Below are 17,914 nucleotides of genomic sequence, written 5' to 3' on the forward strand. Positions count from 1 at the left end.
CTCACTATCCTACTCCCTCTTCACCTTACTAACCCATCCCACCTTATCGTTTACAGATTCGCCAGCGCGCCTGGGGACCAATTCCATTGGTGACGGTGTGCGCTACAAATACCTTTAACATTTAACATAAATACATAATGCAATTATCTAGCAAGAGACCCCTTGACATGTGCGTCACTTGCAGTCAGTCCTGTCTTTTCAGGTACTCGCACCTTTGCTTTCTGGGACTTGTAGGAACATTCCTTAAAAGGTGTAAAGTGAAGCCTCTCAAACTTGGCAGCTGTGATTACAGCTAATTTACAGCAGCAGTTTGAAATAGACTAAGCAACGGAAGGGCTTGTACTATTTTCCTCATTTTATTCGTACCACAAAGACTCTATTTTTCATCTGTTTTAATTATATTTGAATACATTTTAACAACTTAACAGATGTGTGATATAGTCATACTGTGTAACTTGCGACTTGATCTATGTTTAATAAAATTGACAGAAATCAACAACAGAGAGGCCCTCACGAGTTCAGGCACACATGACTTGTCCATGTTGAGGTGTGCTGCCATTTACAAGCCTTATTTTAACATACATGATTTTTTACAAATCCATCTCAGCTCGACACTGCAGACAATGTCGTTCCACAGGTCGTCCCTGTATATTTTAGCGCAGTTTTCTCTCTCTCCTTGTGGGGTCAGCCAGTTGTCAGGTTGATTGGGGGCCCAAAGCCTGTAGTTAAAACAAAAAACAACAACAGTTATGATGACAGACAGTACACATAATATTTTAGATGTATCACAGAGCAACCATATCCCCTAAAGAACAAAAAAGAGACTGATTTGAAAAATTGTTTTCAGGAGTTAATTTAATTTACACCTGAACAAGTGTAACTTACTCCTGAAAGAAGTACTCATGTGTAGGTTTCTTTGGATTCACAAAAACACGTACGAGTGATTCACAACGGGAGCTTTCACTTCTCTATTGGCTTATTGGAAGGTCAGCAAAGCTGAGTATTGCCAGGGGTGTGTCAGAGAGTTGTGGGCGTGACAAGGGGCGCTGTGTTTCCTGGATTGTGTAGAGTCACGAGCACACGAAACTGTAACTTCCGGTGTAGCCACAAACCTTGAACGTTGTCCAACATTTTTTTGTATACACACTTGATTTACACCTGAATATTTCGGGTAGTAAGTGTTGTACGACAGAAGTATGAAAGTGAACTAAAATATTTAAGTGTATGGGATGTTTGGAGTAAGAAGGGTTTTTGCGGTGGGTACATGCCTGTAGTGCGATTAGACAATTCCTAAAGGTATTTATGTAAAATGTTAGTGACCCATACATAAAGAAGTTACAAGGAGTACCTCTGTCTTACTTCTGACTTACTCCAGGAAAGGCAGGACGAGGGCCTCACTGAGCGTTGGACAGATGGTCATAATGAAATACCTCCAGAGGAAGTTTTTACCTCCGCCTGTGGTATTACAAAGCAATCTTCCCAATTCAGAGTGACACCGGTATAGGCGGTATTTCTGGCAATGGATGGTTTATCATAACAAAATACTAGTGGAAGAAGTATTTCTGGCTGTCTGCCCAATTCGGACTTTACCACTAGTGGAGAACGTATTTCTGGCTGTTGATCCAATTCAGGCTTTACCACTGGTGGAGGTGGTATGTCGGGTTGTCCACCCAAGTCTGGCTTTACCACTAGTCGAGGAAGTATTTCTGACAGTCCACCCAATTCAGATTTTACCAATGGTGGAGGTGGTATTTCTGGCTGTCCACCCAATACAGGCTTTACCACTAGTGGAGGTGTTATTTCGGGCTGTCCACTCAATTCCGGCTTTACCACTGGTGGAAGAGGTATTTCTGTCTGACTGTCCAACCAATTCAGCCTTTACCACTAGTGGAGGTGTTATTTCTGGCTGTCCACCCAATTCTGGCTTTACCACTGTTGGAGGTGGTATTTATGATGGGACTGCGTTTTATAAAACTTGTTTCTACCCATTCTCGCCTTCAACGTGAAGTGTGCATTAGGGGTCTGTGCCGCTACTGTACATTTTGTAAATGCACATAAGCGTGAATTCTGACAGTTTTATGTATCAAATGGGAATAAGGTGGTGTGAGAGGGCATATCAAAGATGGTCAACTTCTTACCCATTTCAATGGTCCAATTTGCAAACATGTTTTACTGTATTGAAGGAGCACGCCTGTGCATAGCTTCTGTAGAGTAAAAAAGACCAAACAATGTTTGTAGCCACTTTGGAATTTTACTTTTAGCAGTAACTCCACCTTAAATACCACTAGCGGTATTGTAATAGAATCCCATTGGTTGTGTTTGACCCAACCCGGAAGATGGGGAGCAGGTGCAAGTGGATCTAGGTCACCTGGCCTAAGCCGTGTCCACCTGGTGCCTTCCTGCCTGCCGCTCTTTTTCACCACTTAGCAAGCCCCGGCCCCCTGGTGCCTTCCTGCCTGCCGCTCTTTTTCACCACTTAGCAAGCCCCGCCCACCTGGTGCCTTCTTGCTTGCCGCTCTTTTTCACCACTTAGCAAGCCACGCCCACCTGGTGCCTGCCTGCCGCTCTTTTTCACCACTTAGCAAGCCCCACCCACCTGATGCCTTCTTGATTGCTGCTCTTTTTACCACTTAGCAAGCCCCGCCCACCTGGTGCCTTCCTGCTTGCTGCTCTGTTTCCCTACTTAAGGAGCCCTCCAGCCTCTTTTCCTTTGCAAATGGGGAGCAGGTGCAAGTGGATCTAGGTCACCTGGCCTAAGCCCTGCCCACCTGGTGCCTTCCTGCCTGCCGCTCTTTTTCACCACTTAGCAAGCCCCGTCCACCTGGTGCCTTTCTGCTCTCTGTTTCCCTACTTAAGGAGCCTCCAGCCTCTTCTCCAGCCTCTTTTTCTTTGCAGAATGGGGAGCAGGTGCAAGTGGATCTAGGTCACCTGGCCTAAGCCTTGCCCACCTGGTACCTTGTTGCCGACGCTCTTTTTCACCACTTAGCAAGCACCGCCCACATGGTGTCTTCCTGCTTGCCGCTCTTTTTCACCACTTAGCAAGCCCCGCCCACCTGGTGCCTTCTTGCTTGCCGCTCTTTTTCACCACTCAGCAAGTCCCACCCACCTGGTGCCTTCCTGATTGCCGCTCTGTTTACCTACTTAAGGAGCCCTCCAGCCTCTTTTCCTTTGCAAATGGGGAGCAGGTGTAAGGGGATCTAGGTCACCTGGCCTAAGCCCTGCCCACCTGGTGCCTTCCTACCTGCCGCTCTTTTTCACCACTTAGCAAGCCCCGCCCACCTGGTGCCTTCCTGCTTGCCGCTCTTTATGACCACTTAGCAAGCCCCGCCCACCTGATGCCTTCCTGCTTTCCGCTCTTTTACACCACTTAACAAGCCCGTCCACCTGGTGCCTTCCTGCTTGCCACTCTGTTGCCTACTTAAGGAGCCCTCCAGCCTCTTTTCCTTTGCAGATGGGGAGCAGGTGCAAGTGGATCTAGGTCACCTAGCCTAAGCCCTGCCCACCTGGTGCCTTCCTGCATGCCAGGATGTGATTTCACCACTTAGCAAGCCCCACCCACCTGCCTTCCTGCTTGCCGCTCTTTTTCACCACTTAGCAAGCCCCGCCCACCTGGTGCCTTCCTGCTTGCTGCCCTGTTTCCCTACTTAAGGAGCCCTCCATCCTCTTTTCCTTTGCAGATGGGGAGCAGGTGCAAGTGGATCTAGGTCACCTGGCCTAAGCCCTGCCCACCTGGTGCCTTGCTGCCTGCCACTCTTTTCACCACTTAGCAAGCCCCACCCACTACTTCTGCAGGAGTCTGTCCTGATACATTCATTCATGGTGTGTCACTCTTTCTCAACTCTCATGCTGGACTTCCTTTGCATCTTGTACTCATGGTGGCCCTGAATCATCTTGTATCCTGGCTTGAAACATTATGAATTACTACTGACTTCTGCAATTGTATTCGCTCTCCACTCTTGCTTCTCCACTCTTTTTGACTGCTTACTCTCTGTTCTCTCCTCCTTTCCCTTCTCCCTTTTCCTATGTCCTCCCCTTACTTTCTTCTATGCACTTACTCTGTCAGAATTGTCCCTGGACCATATATGATAGCAACCTCGTCTGTTTCCTCCACCCTCCCATTACTGTCCCCCCCCCTCCAGCACTATCTGAAATGTCATCAGGCCTAGTATGATAGTCGCTTGTTTTGTTCCTCCCCTCCCTTTCTGCACCCCTCTCCCTCACCTTTTGTTTTTGTCCGGCTCTACCGGAAATGTCGTCAGGCATAGTATGGTAGTCGCCTGTCTGTTTCCATTTCCTTCCCACTCTCCCCCTCCCTTCCTTATCTATGTCTTAGCTCTTGCACTATCTGAAATGTCGTCAGGCCGAGTACGATAGTTAATTTCACATCCTTACTATTCATGGCCTGTAAGAATGTCATTATATTTTCCCTTGTTCTCTCCCTTGCCTTGAAGCGCTTTGAAACACACTATGTATAGGCACTATATAAATAAAGTATTATAAACTATCAACATAAATTGGTGAAAGTGGCCAAAATGACTGAAAAGAAATTACTGAATGGGAGATTTGGTCGAATTCTGGCCTTACGGAAAGTTGGCACGGCCGAAAATTTCAATCAAATCCCCCATTCTGTGGCATTATAGTGAACAAGGGCAGAGGGGGTTGCGTAGGTATCGCGCGAACCCTTGTTCACTATAATGTCTGCAGGGGTTATGGGGGTGTCCCCCGCAGCCGTTCATGAAAAGTAAAAGGAAAGCAAAAATAAGGAAAGGACCCTGCGGTGGCGGTTCCCGTTCATGAAAGCGTCACAGGGACACAGCGAGTCGGCGGCACACAGCGAATTGTGCCGTCGCAAGGTAAGTAATAGGGGGTGAGTGGCAGTGGGTAATGTATTTCATTAGGGTTGTTTTACGGTAACAGGCACACCCTATTTTTGAGCCAAAACCACTACAGTCTTTTCGGCCGCGGTTTGTTCCGTTAAGATAAAACAACCCAAATTCCATTTGTCAGATAGTAAATCTGGCCATATTTGGCAAATACCACCAGAATTACCATTACTACCCACCTCGGAATGAGCCCTACCTTAGCTGCGAGTCGTAGTTTCCGCTAGTAACTGGGTATCGTTGGACTTGTAATAATAATAATAATAATAATTTGGCATTTATATAGCGCTACGAACCCTCAGGTATCTGAGCGCTGCTTATTATTACCCACGGTGTGTGGTGCTCATTTATCGACCTCGGAAGGATAAAACGCTGAGTTTGGCGCTGCCGCGATTCGAACCTGCATTCGAAGGCTCTGCACTGATGTCAAAGCGAGCGCTCTACTCGCTGTGCCACTTGACCGGCTAATGAGGCACCATGTCTTGCCATGTCTGATCAGGAGTATGTGCGCAATAATCAACCCGTCCCTTTGAGGAAATGTCCTCTTATAAAGCTGCATCTGTTGAAAGAACACATAGAACAACAAAGTGCCCACAAGGGTCAATTCTGGGTCATCTGTGCCCATGATGTTGGCAGCATGATAGTCTTCTGCCCCAATAACGAGCTGCACCTTTATTAGGGTTAGAAACTTACTTCCTGGTAACATTTCAATAACACTTGATGGGACAAATAAAGGCAGTAATGTTAAATTAGACTCCTAGCATGTGAGGGCTGTAGCATGCTGATGTCAGAAAGCTCCATCCACCCCCCAACCCACAAGGTAAGTGGGAGCCAAAGCATGAACCAACCCCCCTAGAATGCACAAGCAACAGCACTTGGTCCTCTAAAGTGCAAAGCTAGGCGGGCCCTTGACGTTGAGGCACTCTTCGTTTGTTTGTTTTATTATTTATAATGCGCACCAGACCCGAGGGTATCAGGGTGCAAGAGGCAACAAGAATATTTTCAACTTTGGTTACATTGCTGTGCAGTCATATACAAGTATATACAGATTATATACAAACAGAAGGACGACAGAGAGGGAACGGACAAGGAAGGGTGTCGTAGATAAAGGGAAGTCAGAGTGTTAGCAGTCACTTTCCTTGATCAGGTGGATGAGGTTGTTCCTGAAGTGTGGGTATGACTGATCTACCCTTAGAGCAGGAGGAAGAGAGTTCCAGTGTTGTTCGGGCTTTACCGGGCAAATCTTCACTTATCTGCTTGGACAGGTGAGTTGGTGAACCAATAAAAATAGGAATGAAGACAATCATTGGGCCTCATTATCACCCTGCTGGTCCAGACACAAGGGTGCCGGTAAGCTACCCGGCACCCTTGTTTCTGGAGCGCCATATTACAAGTCTGCCTGCCGGAGCCACCGTGCCCAACAGGTCTGATCCTGCTGAGCACAGCGGCCATGGTAGGAAGACTGGTCACGAGCGCACCGGCACTGTTAGCAACGGTGCTGGTGCTTCCGAGTCCACACTCCCACAGAGTCCCATCAGACTCTATGGGAATGGCGCCCGACACTCTGGGTGGCCGGGGATGGTAATCTCCCGGTGGCACCAGGAAGTCAGGTGGCGGTAAATCTTTACCGTCTGGCGGCAACCCGACGGTAGAACTGGCACGGCTGCCGCCAGACCCGGAATGAGGCCCAATGTCATGACAACTTGTGCGATGGAAATGCAACAGCACGGGGCGGTCGCATTACTCATCGCGCTTTCCTGAATTCTTGCTAAACAAGAAGAATTAAAGTGCCAAGTGGGTGTAATACCTTCAAAGACAAAGCAAATGCCCTGTGCATAGAATAGAAAGTGTCTCCACCTGGAGTGGGAGTAAGAGTGCACTCCAAGGCCCTCCATTTAACCATAATACTCATTTGCAATTAACATTATTTTTACATTTTTAATTTTGTTGCTTATAGTGCAAACCTTGTTGAAGAGCAGTGGAGCGCTTTGCAAAAATGTTGTGCCAGAATTGGGCTTGGCATTTTATACAGTAACTCAATGATAGAAATGATTCCGCTTCAGAGGCTACATTTGTATTATGGGGTCACCCAAACTGGGTGTGGTCTTTGGCAACAGCCTACAATGTAATTTCTAGAAACATATAATCATACGAAAGTAAGGCACAACGCCTAGATAAAACTCTTTTGAAGATGTGAAAAGTCTGCATAATAAACGAGAATAAAAGCTTGCACTAGCACTTACAAGCCGCACGTTGTCATACCGCTTGTAGTGAGTTACCTTTGTTTATCTGCAAATAATGTATTAGCATTACACGCTGGTCTCCAGTATCGCAAGTTAACTGTGTGTGTCTACAACTGATCATAGAACGAGCCGTGCTAAAAACTGGTATAACTCAATACTATCTGTCTACTCTTACCATGCTTCTAGCAGCTACACCTACCACTGGTTTGACGTTTCATCAAGTGTTTATTTGCCATTTGCTATTGCTATCTTGCCTACTCAGCCCAGCCTGGTGAGTGCCCCTTCCCATACTGGCCCTTTGTAACTTGGGTGTGACCTAGTACTAAATGTCACCTGTCTGTGCTAATATCCTGCTAGGCCACATCTGTTTCCTAACTCCACGGTCCTGCAAAGCTATATACTCGCTTGTTCTTGGCCTTGTACAGTATCAGTGCCTTATATTGCTTAGTGCTCAACTGATAATCTTGCCTAATTGCTGGGTTTGTCTGTAGTAGCATCTGCATGTTCAAATGTGTTCCTGTAATATTCTAGTCTAACGCCCTTGTCTGCTAGTACCCTGAACTAGACTGGAACCTCTAGGACATAGGGCCTCATTACGAGTTTGGCAGTAGCTGTGCCGGAAAAACCGGTGGGCTGCTGCCAGACTTGTAGTGAATTACTGCCTCTGTGATTGCCAGAATCTATGGGGATGGGGACAATGGAAACTAGTGCCCTAACCTTCAAGCCGGGGGTTTTAATTAAAACTCTGCCTACTACCATGTCCACGCCTATTACTCTACCTCATTGAATTATGCCAACTACATTCTTGCCACCCTTCAAGCTGATGACTCAGCCGACAACCATCAGACCAACCAAATTCCTGCCACAGTTAAACCTTGGAGCCAATCATCCAACTGCTGGTGTTCTGTGTACCTTAACTACAATCCAATGGATTCAGCGCTTTTCTGACCTCTACCAAACCAAGCTTGCTCTACCTCTGTAAGAAAAGACAGGATTGGTTCCAGCTTGAATAAAACTGTCTCATCTTTCCACTAGCCACAAATCTAATCAAAAAAGTATCGCTCAAAACAGTTCCAAATTAAAGATTAACAAATCTAATAAAAACAGGAATAGCCAGAGTAACTTCCCCCATGACCTGAACTTGCTAAGCAACAAATCGCCGCAAATCAAAGGTGCACTCATCAATGCCAGCATAGCCCATGCCTCAGACATAGCAGACTTGATCACCCCTAAACAATTAGACTTCTTAGCAATTACAGAGACGTGGCTACATGCTACAGCTGGTCCCACCCTTGTACTTGCGATCCCTGACAACTACACTATTCTGACAGAGAATCCTCCAGAGGCGGCGGCATTTCCTTTATTGCCAAGTCTATTCTGGCACTCAGAGTTTTCACACATCCTCCTGTCTCATCAGGCGAACTGCTGACAGTTTAACTATCTCTTTCTAATTCTCGTACCATAACTATGCACCTGATATATAGAGCTCCCGGCCCTATTGGCACATTTGAGGGAGATATTGCTAACACTAAACCTACCTCGCAAATTCCATTTCTAGGAGATTTTAATCTTGGTCTCAATTACCCTTTTGATCAACATGCCTTGGCTCTTGCTAACGCTATAACAGAATTAGGCTTTATGCAAAGGGCCAATAAGCCTACTCATGCCAAAGGCAAAACCCTTGACTGGGTAGCCGACCTAAACTGTGCGTCTGTAATAATGTCCATTGAAACCTATGCCTGCACAGACCATAATCTAGTGACTTTCACTATCCAAGATAGCCCACGACCTATCATGACCAACCTTCTAGCCCCCCTACTTCTCACCAGGAATAAACTTAACAGTGCAGTGGACACGCTACTGAGCCATCTACTCCCCATTTTAAACGCTCTGCCTGCTACCTCAGACCCAGCTATGTTAGTAGACTTATACAACTCTACCATCACTCAAGCTATAGATAAAATTGCACCCCTAAAAATTTGCAGAGGCAAACCTAGAGCCCACCTCAACTCATGGTTTACCCCAAATGTTAAAGTCCTACGGGCGGAAAAAAGGAAAGCCTAAGCCCTCTGGAAAAATCACCCAACAGCCTCTAACAAAGACAACTTACGGAAAACTACAGCTAAATGCCAACGAGAGATTTTACAAACTAAACGTGATACTTAGAATGATAGGATCAACAAAGCCAGTTCTAGCATTAGAGAACTCTTTGTCATTCTAAGGGAAATGGAAGCCCCTATCCCTCCAACGGACACCTGCACTAAAGACGAAACCTGGTGCACCAACATTCTAAATGCTTGTCTAAAAAAAATTAGCTTCTGCAAAATAAAATATTAGCAAAAAAACATAACCTTGCCAACCTTGGTACCTCTTAGAGTACTTATTTCAACTCGCCTAAACCTCCCCAGTGATTCAAATTTGCCAAAGTCTCTACCCAAGAAGTGGAAGACATCATAGCCTCTCTTAATCCATCTCGATGCCAAGGAGATACTTGCCCGCCTTTATGATCAAAGAAGCTGCAAGCGACTAAGCCCCTTTCATCATCACTTTAATTAATTTGTCATTTAAAATGTGTACTTTCCCTACCAACCTCAAGGACGCCTGGGTCCTACCGCTCTTAAAGAAACCCACCTTAGACCCAAATATCCCAACAAATTATAGACCCATTACAACAGTCCCTTTTCTTTTAAAAATAATTGACAAAGCAGCCTACCTCCAGATACAGTCATACTTGGAGGTTAACAACCTACTTGGGCTCTGGCAGTCTGGCTTCAGACCCAAACATGGTACAGAAACAGCTTTCATTGACCTGAATAACCAAATTGACGATCTAAAGGACAATGAGTAACTTGCCCCCCTACTCCTTCTAGACCTTTCGGCTGCATTCGATCTGGTGGATCATAAAGTGCTTTGCAAGCATCTGTCCACAGATGCCCACTTCTCCCCGGAAGCCACTGCCTGGATCCAATCCTTTCTGAATAATATGTCTATGAGAGTGTTCTCACCCACGGCCTCAGCAGATCCTACACCAATAACATGTGGAGTTACACAAGGATCATGCATATCTCCCAGGATGTACAGCATATTCACCACGCCACTATTTAATGACATTGACAGTCTGGGTGTCACCTACACCAAATATGCAGATGACACCCAGATCCTCAGACCGCTGACCAGTGATTATGATACGGACCTGGCCCTAGTCAATGAAATCTATCTCATCATTCAGGCCTGGACGGCTTTCCACAGCCTTTGCCTGAATGATGAGAAGACCAAGCTCTTGCTCCTAGGAGCTCCTGCCAGTCTTACAAACTTAGCAATCACTTTCGATCATTTAACACCTGTTTATAGGTGCGTTATAAATATCATATCATATCATATCATAACATCGACGTCATTGACATTAAAGTGGCGAAGGAGGTAAAATCCTTGGGCTTTTACTTAGGCTCAGCCCTGAACTTGCCCAAGCAAGTCCACGCCACAGCCTCAGCGGCAGCATACACTTGCAAGCTGATCCAGGCCTGCAAACCATTCTTATCTACAGCCAGTTGCATTGCCCTAGCGAGAGCATTAATCTTCTCAAAACTAGACTATTGTAATGCTCTCTACCTAGGTGCTAGTAAATATGTTGTCAACAAACTTGAAATACTGCAGAACAATGCACTGAGAACTCCTCTAAGTATTCAGAGTGGAAAACACATCTCTGAGGCGAGACATAGCAAAAACTGGCTTTCAGTCACCGATAGGATGCAGTTTAAAGTTGCCTCCATTACTCATGAATGCCCAAATAATTCAGCCCCTAAATACTTAATGGAGAAACTTGTCAAAAATATATCGACTTGCCCTACGAGGACCTTGCAGTCTTTTTGCTTCAAGGTCCCCAGATACAAACTGAAGAAAGTAGGGGGTAGTAGATTTCCTGTTATGGCTGCCTGGCTCTGGAACCCCTTACCTATAACCCTAAGAGTTAACCAGTGCTTCTTTAGCTTTAAGAAAAATACAAAAAGTTGGCTTCTGACTAAGCGCCCATGACCGGCACCAACTTGTCACAAATATCACTAGCTGGAAAACTATACTGCCTGTATATATGTAAATTTGCTTTGTATATACCTGATTGGACAATACTGTTTAATCTCATTGGGTAAATAATGTAAGAATGCCCTGTATCTATTCCACTATGTACTTGATCCTTTATGCAACTTGTGATTCACAAACAACCTGTAACGTGCCCAGATACCTCACGGTGTGGAGCGCTATATACATAAATAAATAAATAAATAAATAAATAAATAAATAAATAAATAAATAAATAAATAAACAAACAAACAAACAAACAAGTAGTGAATGGTCAACATACCATGTATTAAATAGACCCCTCGCAAGGGATGAATGCAATTAAAAGGGGAGAAACACAAATATTACGAGCGCTTTATACAGCCTTATAGACCAAGGGAGGGGTCGTTATCGTGGGATAATGAACCGCCAAGGCAAGAAATTGGGAAGGGTCAATAATAATAGCCCCGCCCCAGGTCTATGAAGCTATTTGCACGTAGTGATTAGCAATACATGTTGAGGAGTTTTGCTGGAGTAAAACATGTTAGTTTCATAGTAAGTAAAGTAAACAAACTGAGTTACTAAATCAAATGAGGTTTTAGTTTTAGTATTTAAGTAGCATGGTTGTCTTCATAAGTGATGCATTTTAATTGCGAACTTGGATGAACTGAAGCAGTTTTAAGATGAGCATTCATTAGTTGCAATGTAATTGTAAATGGTTTCCCTATGAGAAAGTAAAAGCATTTCCCCATGTTTTAGCTTTCTCTTTTGCAAGTTAAATAATAAATTGCAGGAACTAAAAGGTCCTGTGGTGGAGGAAGTGTCTTATTGAAAGACATCTTGCTGAGAATTGCACTGTTGTTTCCCTGTCTGCTTGTGAAGAGAGAATGTTCAGAATGCAGTCACTACCCATAGTTATTGACTGCAAGCAATACATTCTGATTGGCTAAGAGGAGGTCAATAACAATCTCCATGCGCTAATAATCTCGCAATTACAACAGAGAACAGAAGTCAGACATTACATTTGTAGCTTCTCAATGGCAAGTCTGTTGCAATATATTCTCACAGTCTCAGCACTAATATTCACTTTGAAACAAAACATCCTAATGCCCCTTAAATGCCAACAAGCAGTTTACCCTAGATGCCAGTTACAGTCTCATTGAAAGCTATCTCCATAGCCATTGCCCCAGCATCTCTCCAACGGACTATGGACTTGGCACTGCCCGATCATCTTTTCATAGTCCAGGCGTATCTCCCAAGGACTACTGCCTATGCACTGCCGCAGCGTCTATCTATTGTCCCAGCATCTCTACCAAGCATGATGGTCTAGCCACTGCCCCAACGTCATTCCATAGTCCCAGCATTTCTCCCAAGGAGTATTGCCTAACCACTTCCAGAGTATCTTTCTTTCAATAGCCCAGACATCTCTACCAAGGACTATTGCCTATCCACAACCCCAGCATTGCTCTCAACCACCATTGTCTAGCAACTGCCCCAACAACTCCATATAGCTCTGGCATCTCTCCCAAGGATTATTGACTGACCACTGCACAGCGTCTATCCTTAGCCCCGTTATCTCTTGCAAACATCATTGTCTAGCCACTGACCCAGAATCACTCCATAGCCCTGGAATCTTTCCCAGACCATTGTCTAGCCACTGCCCCAGCATCTCTTCATAGTCCAAGTATCTCCCCAAGCAGCATGGTCTAGACACAGCATATTTTTATAGTACCAGGATGTCTCCCAAGGACCGATGGCTAGCCACTGCACCAGCATATCTCCATTGCCCCAACATCTCTCCATAGGACTATTGTCTTGGCACTGCCCGATCATCTTTTCATAGTCCAGGCATATCTCCAAAGGACTACTGCCTTCCCACTGCCGCAGCGTCTATCCATAGTCCCAGCATCTCTCCCAAGCATGTTTGTCTAGCCACTGCCCCAAGGTCATTCCATAGTCCCAGCATGTCTCCCAAGGACCATTGTCTAGTCACTGCCCCAGCATCTGTTTGTACCACCATCATGTTGCAATGGGTAGTGCACATTAGGGATCTGTATAACTATTGTAAATGTGCACAAAAGTGTCAATTAAGACCCTTTTATGTGGTAAATGAGGAGGGGGGCAGAGGGGAAACCAACCTTTCACCACACATTCAAAAGGTTTTTCCAGCTTGCCTTCCCTACCTGAACAAGAGAACAATTCTGAGGACTTTTCACAATTTTAACTTTAAAAACAGGAAGATTGTCAAGATGAAATACCACCTTTTAATACAGGGATTTTAACCACTGGTGGTAAATAGCTCCTATCAGTTTATGAGTGAGGCCTAAAATTACCAGTATTTTGTGAATACTGCCTGTTAGGGAGAATTCTCATTTTATGGCTAATTTCCCATACCTATAGAGTCCCCCAGCAGGTTTGCTGAATTTGAAGGGTTTGTTTCTTTTTACCTGATAAGAGTGAGACTCTTTTTTTCCACTCTTAGGCATTTTTGCTATATGTGTTCTAGGCTATTTTTGTGTTTAATGCCTATGGGATCTTTCTCAACCCCATAGGAACCATCTTTATGCACATGTGTTACACAGCACCCTCAGTGCAGTGACACTGGGGTGTCGTAGCGACCCCCAAACATAGACTCCATACCCTAGGACTGACTACTGTCTCCCAGGGCATGTAAAGTCCCCATTGACTAGTCAAATCCTATGAATTAAACCAGTACAATCCATCTTACTATGGAGGTACTGGAAGGGGTTAATAGTTTTTCCCCTATGTTCATTTTCAAGAGTGTACCCTACAGTACCTCTCTCAAAAGTTTCTGGCTGGTGGCAGTGGTTACTTGAGGGGACCATCTCCGGTTCCGGAAGCACCTCAAAACCTTCCTCTTTGCTTCTGCTTTCTCTCTCCCTCTCCCCTGCTAAATCACTGAAACTGTACTGAATCAGCAACCGGGCCACTCACCAATCTCGGTCCTTGGCCCAGCCACTCTCCCCTGCACTGCCTTCCTGGCAACCCCTGCACTGCGGGACTGTCTCTATATCCCTACAGCCCCCCTTCCCAGCACTTGTCTGCACTTATCTTGCACTTGCCACCAGCTGGCCCTTATTATTTATCTTGTTCATTACTAACCCTGTACTGCACTTTCCCCTCTTCCTTTCCCCCTTGCACTTTTCCCCTCCCCCCCACCCATGCACTTGCGCGATCTGAATGACACCTGGCCTAGTAGGATCGTTGTCTGTCTCCCCTTGTTCCCCCCTCCCTGCCTCGCCGCGCCTTGAAACACTTGTGTATAGGCGCGTTACAAATGCCATATCATATCATATCATATCATACCATAACTATTCGACTGCGAATATTTCTCTATAGGATTTTCCCATAGTCCGAGGCTACCACATTTTCTGACAGCCTCTAACATACCCTCGGTGCATTTTAATATTAACTTTGCTACGATAAGTTTTATTTGCCAGAACTTTAATATAACTTCTTTCTCGTGTCTTTCTCTACAATCCTAACCCAGCGCGGGGATCCTTTGTTTGCCCGTTTGGCAGGCTTCTGCCCAGAAGCCCTCCTTCCGGTGCCACTGAATCTGGGGTGGGTCCATTGTGTGGGAGGGGGAGTAGGACCCCTGGACAGGGTTGCCTCAGCAACCCATGTCGCACTCTATCCTGATAGGCTGGAGGGTCTCCTGCCAAGATGACCACTCCACTGTGTGAGTGACAGCTAGGCTGTATGAATGGGGATCTTTTTGCATAAAAGCAGGGTCCTGAAGACTGGAAGAGCAAGACGTCACCACTGAAACTAAGAAGCCGAAGAGGAGAGAAGCCAAAGACATCTGCAACGACTGAACTACCGGTGAAGCCCTGCTGCAGCGTCTCACCACTTTTCGCCACACGACGAGAGAAGATCTTCACCTGTAAGAGCCTTCTTCCCTTGAGCTGGTGGGGCCAAACAGTTTGCCAATCGCCTTCCCGGACCTGCCTTGGTCGAATCACCCGTACCCAGTACTCGTAGGCCGGATAGCCAGGCACCAGTCCACCCAGACCGCGATTTAAAGGAGCGTACCTTTTATTCGTCGGGCAGCACCACGGCTGGTTTCATCCCTGGGTAGTACAGTTACTCGAACCTTCCTCCACGACGAGAGCCTCTTTTCCTCTGCCGGATCACCCGAACTGCAGGAACTACCAGGAACCACCGCCACCACAGGAGCCACTTCTCCATTTTAAGGTACAGTGTTCCGCCAGGCCGCCCTTTCTTTGCGGTAGTGCTAAAGGTGTTTTAAATCCTTTACCTACCTGTTGGGTTGGCTGCCCCTCTCTCTTAACCTTGTCTTTTCAAACTTTTGCAACCACCTCTTCAAATATCGTTAACCAAAGACTTGACTGCAGCTACAAGAACATTTTGCTCCTGGGCCCTTGCCTTGTACCACTAACTCTGGCACAGGCCTATTCACTCTGGTCACATTGTTAGACCTGCCTTCTCGAGATTGATTCTCCATTCGAACTGTGTGGTACACCCCTTTCTTATAACTACTTTTTTCTTCCGTCTGCATAATCATTGTGAAATGCCATTTTGCTCAGTTTTCATTATAAGTATTGCTTACACTGATGCACTGTTTTACTGAACTGGTTCACAACTGATGGGAAGTGTTGGTAGGGTGCATAAGAACCTGTTTCTGAATAACTTGTGTTTTCACTCCCTTGTGAGGAATTGTTAGAGGATCCCTTGTGTGTAGTTTTAACTTTGCCTTTTTGCTCACTTTTCACTCTGGTTCATTTGGTCTACAATTTATATAGGGAGTTTGTATATTTTTCCTTGACTTAATTTAACTTGCTTGATACTTGTGATACATGTGTTTGATCAGAAGTGTATAAAATAAATATATATCTACTTTTTAACTACCAAGATTTGGTCAGTGTTTCCTTGTGCCGTAGTCTAATAGACCTATTGTGTAAACCCTGAATACTGCTCATCTCCCTCTTGAGATAAGTCTGACTGCTCAGCCACAGCTACAAACTAAATCTTTGTGGTACAGACTGATACCAAAGGGGATTTATTGCTCTCAGCTGTAGGCCTAATCTGGTGTAGTGCTCCCTAAGGGAACTGCACTGGATTCTGCCTAAGACTGGTGTACAGCGGTGAGGATAAAAGTAATGGATTTACATTTTAGAGTTCTGCTAGTGCTTTGGTCCAAATAACCACAAGGCTAACTATCACAACAAGTTTATTTTAAACAAAAGTCAAAATTATGGAAAGTTACAGCCATGAGACCCTCCTTACTAATACTGCTGATTATTTAAGGGATCTGTGTAAACAGAAAGGTCTTCCTGTCAGAGGCAAGAAACAAGAAATGATTGATAGACTGTTAGAGAAACAAAGTCTGGATAGTGGTGCTGTAGTGCCCACTACTCCAGCAAATGTAGAAAACAGTAATGAGGATAATGTTGAAGATGTTATTGTTGAGACAGATGAGGAAGAGGAGGATAGCAATGTCACCACCTCTGGTCCTCTACCTGCTCAAAGACCTCAGCCTGTGGCTACTGGACCCTTACCAGGTCCCACATTAAGTCCTGAATTTATCTCATTAGAAAAAATGAGACTTGAATTCAAAAGAATTAGTGCCCAAACTGAACAGAGACATCAAGCACTAAGGCTCAAAGAAATGGAGCTCAACCATGAGCTTGAGATGAAGAAATTGTCTTTGGAAAATGCTCCTCTCCCCGAATCTTCTAGATCTTCCAGTCCAAAAAGACCACGTATGCCTAAAGAGATTGTTGGTATCTTTGACCCTAAGTAGGATGTATTAGATTGGCTTGCTATGTTTAAATATAATCATGCGCTCCAGGATATGTCAGGTAATCAGATGATCCCCTGTTTATTCTCTAGTCTCTCCCCTGTTGCATCTGAATTGGTAATGGAGGTGGGGGAGGTGGATAGGATGGATTATGAATGTGTAAAGGGAGCTTTGATAGCTAGATTTGGGAAGACTCCTTCCCAGTACCTTAAGCGGTTTAGGACCCTCAAAAAGCATGATTGTACCCCTTCGGCTACTTGGTTGAATGAGAGTTAGAAGAACTTCGAGGGATGGATTAAGGGTTATAGAGGAATGAGAAATATTGCCATGATGAAGTCTATCTATGATGCCTGCTTCCTGAGCTCAGACAGCACTTGGCTGATTCAAAAGAATTAAATTCTAAGAAAGTAGCTAAGGCCGCTGACTTGTGGGCTGCCAACAGGGCTACTCACAAGGATTCAGGGGTAACTCAGAAAAAGGATGAGGGAAAGCAGCCAAAGAAAGACAACAAAGAGAATTCAATTCATTCCAATTCCAAAGAGGGCCTCAAACAAAATTCTAAGGGTTAGCCACAAGGGAAACAAAATCAGTCTAGTGTACCTTCTGGTCCCAGACTAGAAGGAGGTCAGAACAAGCCACCATTCATAAAGACATTTGGAAAATGTTATGTTTGTTGCTCTACTGATCATGTGAAAGGGGATCCCAGATGTAAGGGTGAACCTTCAGGGGTCCACACTGTCTCCTTAGCCTTCGCTCCAGAAGAGGAAGTAAATATGATCAGTGGAAACTTTCAACTACTAGCTGATGATCCCATTGGAGTCTTAGCTAGTGTATATTTAGTATCTCTAGGGTTGTGGGAACAACAGAATTTAGATGTGTATAATTCTATCCCTCCTAATACTAAAGAGTATTATAAAGACAGTGTCCTAGTCAATGGTCAGGAAACCCCTGCC

The 17,914-nt window shown here is 45.1% G+C and overlaps 1 protein-coding gene across 2 annotated transcripts in view; it reads right to left on the reverse strand.

The window, feature by feature from the left end:
- Nucleotides 1-337: 337 nt before the first annotated feature.
- Nucleotides 338-17,914, reverse strand: part of LOC138515668 (C-type lectin domain family 4 member F-like) — a 281,439-nt gene continuing 263,862 nt past the window's right edge. For both annotated transcript variants that reach the window (XM_069630351.1, XM_069630350.1), the window contains one exon: nucleotides 338-719. In XM_069630351.1, the coding sequence (XP_069486452.1) occupies nucleotides 569-719 (151 nt within the window). In that variant the 3' untranslated portion in view covers nucleotides 338-568. The remainder of the gene's footprint in view (nucleotides 720-17,914) is intronic.

Source organism: Ambystoma mexicanum, chromosome 6q (assembly GCF_040938575.1).
Source record: "Ambystoma mexicanum isolate Mex_15411 chromosome 6q, UKY_AmexF1_1, whole genome shotgun sequence".
Taxonomy (NCBI): domain Eukaryota; kingdom Metazoa; phylum Chordata; class Amphibia; order Caudata; family Ambystomatidae; genus Ambystoma; species Ambystoma mexicanum.